Source organism: Fusarium odoratissimum, assembly GCF_000260195.1.
Source record: "Fusarium odoratissimum NRRL 54006 unplaced genomic scaffold supercont1.144, whole genome shotgun sequence".
Lineage (NCBI taxonomy): Eukaryota > Fungi > Ascomycota > Sordariomycetes > Hypocreales > Nectriaceae > Fusarium > Fusarium odoratissimum.
In genome coordinates this window covers 1-6,035 of record NW_022158774.1, presented here as the reverse complement: position 1 = coordinate 6,035, position 6,035 = coordinate 1, and the positions used below count along the sequence as shown (strand labels likewise).

General features: G+C 49.4%; 1 protein-coding gene across 1 annotated transcript; it reads right to left on the bottom strand.

Annotated features, from left to right (window-relative positions):
* Positions 1-416: 416 nt before the first annotated feature.
* On the bottom strand, positions 417-1,864 carry FOIG_16744 (uncharacterized protein; the record flags this gene model as incomplete). The annotated part of the gene is made up of 2 exons (XM_031218219.1): positions 417-1,056; positions 1,104-1,864. The coding sequence occupies 2 exons, from the start codon at positions 1,862-1,864 to the stop codon at positions 417-419; spliced, it is 1,401 nt and encodes a 466-aa protein (XP_031052067.1).
* Between the last annotated feature and the right edge of the window lie 4,171 nt (positions 1,865-6,035).

The window sequence follows — 6,035 nt, the reverse complement described above, 5'->3', positions numbered from 1 at the left end:
TCCAACGCTGCTTTGTGATTGATGACATGTCTCAGAGTTTCTTCTCGTTTTGCCAGTTGCTTTGCAGCATGCACATCGCCGCTTGAGAATCGAGGGTTCGTGCTGAAGATTGAGGAAGAGCATAATTCGCTTGTGGACACTGGAATCCCCGCAGGGTCAGTGGAAGTGGACGTCATCAGCGAGGACATACGCAGCGTCCCTACACAGTGATGTTGGAATTAAAGAAAGAGTGGAGAGTTGGAAAATCGCCCCTGAACGGGATTACTACAGGGATCAAATTTTTTCCGCCGTATTGCCATACTTATGGAATACGACATCCCCGTATGGAATATGGATTAACGCGTATGGAATATTCCATATGGATTAATTAATCCATACGCGTATGGATAGAAAGCCTGGCTTACTCGTCCAAAGCATCATCCATCAACAACAACCAGTTTCCCATTATGCTGCGGCCACCCAAGTAACAATTCCCTCATCCATTTCCAATAATCCTCTAGCGCCCACTTCCGCAATAACTGCAAATTAAAGATAATCGTATAAATTCCCTTCGACTTCGACGTATGTCCAAAGAGCTCCTTCTCCCAAAACGCGATCTTTTCTCCGTCCGGCGTCGTGATGATGAGATGCCAATCATGACCTTGGATAATAATACCGGGGAGAAACTCTGGTAATTTCCATACCTCTTCTGGATCTAGCGTCAGGCTCTCAGTTGCGTTCTTCATTGAAGTGACTTGTTTTGCTGCCAGTCGTCGTAGCCCAAGTAGTTTTCGAAGGAATTGCCAATGGGCTGCCATCCAAACTTCCATCTGTAATCTCGCGTTCTCCCATCCTTCGCCTGTCTTCTTCGTTTCGATGCTAACAGCAATCGGCCTATCGCTCAGAAAAGCGTGGTTCGTGTGGTTGAACATGCCCAGAGGCAAAAAGCTTCTCAGCGCATGGACGGTTTCGGAGACAGCATCCGCTTCTTCGTGATTGGGATCGATATACATGCAGAAATCAACTTTCTTAGACGCTGAAGTCGCTTGGTAATCGGGGATGATGGAAGCAGTTGTGCTGAGACGGTCAGTAACTGAACATGTAGTTGAAGAAAAGACACTCACCTGAGTCGAAAGTCGAAGAATTGCTCCATCCGAGGACCTTGCAACGGCCGCAAGGCAGCTTTCAAGACAAGATGATGAACTTCCATGTTCCAATCTGCCTCTGAACATCCTTTGCTGTTGCAAGCACCTGCCTCTTGAAGAATGGTCTGAACTGTGTCAGGCGAGGGCGTATGGCCCAGTTTATCGCGCTCGTCTGAGAAGCAAAAGTTGCTGGTGAACGAGTCCTTGGTCCACTCGAAGGTCTTGTATATCGTTGTGTCGAGTTGATCGATTGTTTGGCGCTGAGATGTTGGGAGGATCGCATAACCAGATGAACTTCTGTCAATCTGCAGGAGGAGATCTTCCAAGCTAGCTGGCTTGTTGTGATAGTCTTTCAGTTCTCTAGGCTCGACTCCTCTCGGGTGAAATTCCAGGTCACGTAATTGCTTTGTTGGCGATGAGTAGCCGGACTTTGATGAGGCTGCAGATGACGAGGCAAAAGAGGTTCCAGATTCGCTCCTTGGAGCCTTGAGTTTCCGAGGGCGAGGCGTTTCGAAGTTATCATCTTCATCGTCATAACAGGCCTGAGTATCCGTCACGCTGCGCTTCGTTGATCTGCGACTTCGTCCGCGGGAGGCCATGCTGTGCTCGCTCTGCGACGGGTCTGGAGTCGGGGGATTCAATCGACGGCGCTTTGCGCAAGATTGTTTGTCGTGATGAGCAGATGTAGATGCGGGCTCAAGTTGTCGGAGCCACCGTTGTATCCGCTGGTCGAGCGACATTGCTTTGCGTGGAATGATAAATTGTTGTGCTCCTGTCGGGGAATGCTAGCTTACGAATTTTTTTGGTGTTGGTTAAATATCATCATATTGTTTACTGTCTTCCAGGTTGTTGTCACGACAACAATCTTATCTGACTTAGTAACCTGGGCTGGCCTACTGTTAGATTGGCGGCTGGGAATGGGCTCCACTTCTTGTATCCAAAAGAGGGGTGAAACCCCTCTTTGACAGACTGATCAAAGAATCAAGTCGACGATCAATAACATCACAACATTCTGCTCCACTTGGATACACTCACCCCATCGTATTCGTGTGTATCTAACAGTTTTCGCCTACATCCCTACTGTACCAAGGACTGCTTAAAATTTAACAAATTACACACTGTTTGTCCGTGCGCTGGTTGGTTATTCGTTGTCATTGATTGACCATGTAATCATAGTTTGAAACAGACCGCGACTACCCGACCGACGCTGAGGCTTGCAGCCATCCGATTGTACCATACAAACCTTGAATTCTGACAGTCACTTCCTTTCATCAAGAGCCCGACGTAGCGGGGTAGTGAGACATGTGGGACGGACAGCAGGCAACAATGAAAACTCCGACAGTGGAGTTTGGGCCAAATTGAGGGTGACATATTCGCACGCCTAGGCGTGACCCTATGGGCTCCCAATGAGACGACTGACCTTACCAAAGCTTGGAGCGCTAGCCATGTTAGGAAACGTAACGCTTTACTAAGGAAGTAGCTTATACTATTCTATAATAGGAAATGTATCGCTTGATCGCGAGTCACTTTATCGCAATACACCATGATATGCCGCGACAGCAATATTAATACAAAAATAATAAAACTTGGTCTTTGATAATCTCTGGATCAGGTAATTACATTTCAGAGCGAAGTTCAACTAACATATTAGGTCTGGAGTTAAAAACTTAAGCTGCAATCGCCCACTCAGCGCTCATCATATGTCAACTCAATCAATCAATCACCCCAATCAAATCAATCAAATTGGTGAACTCTTCCTTTCAATCAAATCAATTCATGCATTCCGAAAGTTGAAATAATTGATATATTACAAATGGCATCATGCGATCGTCTAATATCGAGGCAAAAATTCAGACCTTCCTGGACCACTACCCTACACGAGATAGTTACAGATAGAGGTTTACTTTCTAATAGCGGGGGGATTAGCGGCAAAGCTAAGTATCTGCTATCGTGATCTAACGCATGACCCCACCGCGCGTATGCAATCTGGAACGCGTTTTCCAGCCATGTCGCGCCATCAAAACAATCCCTTCTACACGTGGTTTTTATTCCATTTCACCAGTAGGATGTCGAACTCGCCACTCTCCCTGTCGCCAGCTGGCTTTCCGCCAACAACATTGACACCTTGCCCTACACCTCCTTCTTCCGTCTTCTCACGATTGTCTCAGCCTAAAACGGTCGCCAAGCAGTTGGAAGAAGCAGCCGTTGGAGCTTTACCTCCTAACCCGACAATTGAGGATTTGCCCAAGATTACCTGGAAGAACCGTCGCTTCGTCCAGGAGGATTTGTTAGCTCGAAAAGGTGCAAAGGGCAGGAAGAGCTGGATTAGGTCGCACGGGACCTTCCTTGTCGAACTGAACTATCAGGATCTACCGATAGGTCACGTCTGGTGCTGCAATCGATGTGATACGAGAGGCGCAGCGGAGTTCTTCTCGGTGCAAGCCACGTCTTCCGCAGCGGATCATCTTCGAAAGTCTGTGCTTATCCCGTTCAATCTCATTGACAAGATATCCAGCAGCTGACAGACCTGCGTAGAGCTCACCGGATCACCCCAGCCAGCCAGTCTAGCGAGTCAAGTCCTGGTGATGAAGGTGTCATTGATATTTATTCTGGTGCAACACCGAAAAGGCGCCGGCTTGAACAGAGCGCCATACCAAGGGCGAAAATAAAAGCCATCCAAGAACTAAGCGTCGGCTTCGTCATTGATAGCGATGTGCCATTCACCATCTTCGAGCACAGCTCTCTTCGGAAGATCTTCAACCACTTCGACAGTGATTTAGTACTCCAGATGGCGTGGAGTGGTAGTTCTGTCACTAGAGAAATACATCGACTCTTTGAAGCGAAGCGGGATACCATCAAAGCAGAGCTCCGCAACGCTTTGACAGCGGTGCACATTAGCTTCGACCTCTGGACGTCACCGAATCGCTTTGCAATCATGGCTGTATTTGCGCACTTTATAGATCAACTGGGTCATCAGCAATCCCGTCTGCTGGCTCTGCGTCGTCAATTTGGTGCTCATAGTGGCGAGAACCTCGCCGGTTCTCTGATCGACATCGTCCACGAATGGGAGATTGAGGGGCGCGTTGGCTGTGCCATCTCTGACAACATGACGGCAAATGATACTTGCCTGTACTATATGTACCAGCGGCTCGATGCATCGATGAGACCTGGTGATATCAAAGCCCGCCGGATGCGATGCTATGGGCACACGCTCAATCTCGTCGCGCGTGCCTTTCTCTTTGGCAAAGATGCCGAGTCATTCGAGCTGGAGTCTGACATCAACGGCATGCGCGGTCTTGTTGAGCAGGACCTGGATCATTGGCGCACGAAGGGGCCCATTGGGAAGCTCCGCAACATTGTCAAATTTATCCGTTCATCGCCGCAGCGGAGCGAACAGTTCAAGCGAGTTGCCCGGGAGCAGGATCACGAGGAATACCGGCTCTGCGAGGAATCCACGGCCGAGCTCGAGGTTGTCATGAACAACGAAACGCGGTGGAACTCCACTTACATGATGGTTGAGAGGGCTTTGCGAAAGCAGACAGATATCAGAGCATTTATCTTTGCAACTCAAGAAGAGGAAGATGGGGCAAGATGGATCCCGGCGGAGGACATATTGTCCAGCGAAGACTGGCGGGTTCTTGGCGAAGTCAACGAGATTCTCAAACCCATATACCTTCAGACGATGCGGACGCAAGGCTGGGGTAAAGGTGACAGCCATGGACGCCTGTGGGAGGTGCTGATAGGAATGGAATATCTGTTGGAGCATTTTGAGGACTGGAAGGTCTTCTATAGTGAGGTTACGGAGGCGACGATGGGAGAAACTCAAGTGGATGCTGCGGAGCGGATTGCAACGGCGTCAGCAAATTTCCGAGAGTCAAACGGTCGGCCAAGCCGCGTTCGCCGTCTTCCTGCCCGCTTTGAGGAGGATGAGGTTTACGCGCTACCACAGCAGAGTCAACCTCCGAGATTCGTAGAATCTGCCTTACCGTTGCATTCTCGGGCTGATTATTCTACGGCGGAGAAAGGATCAGCGTCCGAGACGTCGCAGAAGAGCACATTACCAGCGGACCATCGAGCCTACATCCGGGCATCAATCAACAACGGGTGGAAGAAGCTGAATGAGTATTATGACAAGCTCGGAGAATCTCCCTTGTTTGCGGCAGCAATCATTCTTCACCCGAGGTTCGGGATCAGCTGGTTAGAGGCGACTTGGGTGTCTGAGGAGCAACTCGCTTGGGTTCGTGATGCCAAGGCTGGAATCAAGGATTACTTCACCCGTTGGTACGACGCGAACCAGGGACTGTGCGAGGAAACAAGAAAGTACGACGCAGCGCCAAGGACGATGGGTCAAGAGGATGATCAGTACACTCAGTGGATTAATAGCAAGACAAAGAAAGCGTTTGCGACGGGTGGCAGTGTCGGCGAGCTCGAAAGGTACCTCGGTCTCGAGCCGCAGGATACGCAGGATGCTATCCAATGGTGGAGAGACCACAGGGCTTCGTTTCCTTCACTGAGCAGCTTTGCCCTGGATGTCTTTGCTATTCCAGCGATGGCGAGCGATTGTGAGAGACAATTCAGCCTAGCGAAGCTGACGTTGACTTCTCAGAGGCTCTCGATGGGCGCAGATACATTGGAACATGTTCAATGCCTCAAGAACTGGGTCAGGCAGGGCGGAGTAAGGTTAGGTAGTTGGGTGGGTAGCTGAGTGTTGGTATGTATGTATGTATGTATGTATATTAAGCTGAGTGTTGGTGTACACGAGGGGGATGACTTCGGGTAGGGGTCTCCACTCACGGAATTGAAAAGGGTATCAATCAAATCAAACAAATCAACTTTGAGCCCGCGGGCTGTCAATCAAATCAACTTCGGGGCCAAAGTTGATTTGATTGACATATGATGAGCGCTGCTATC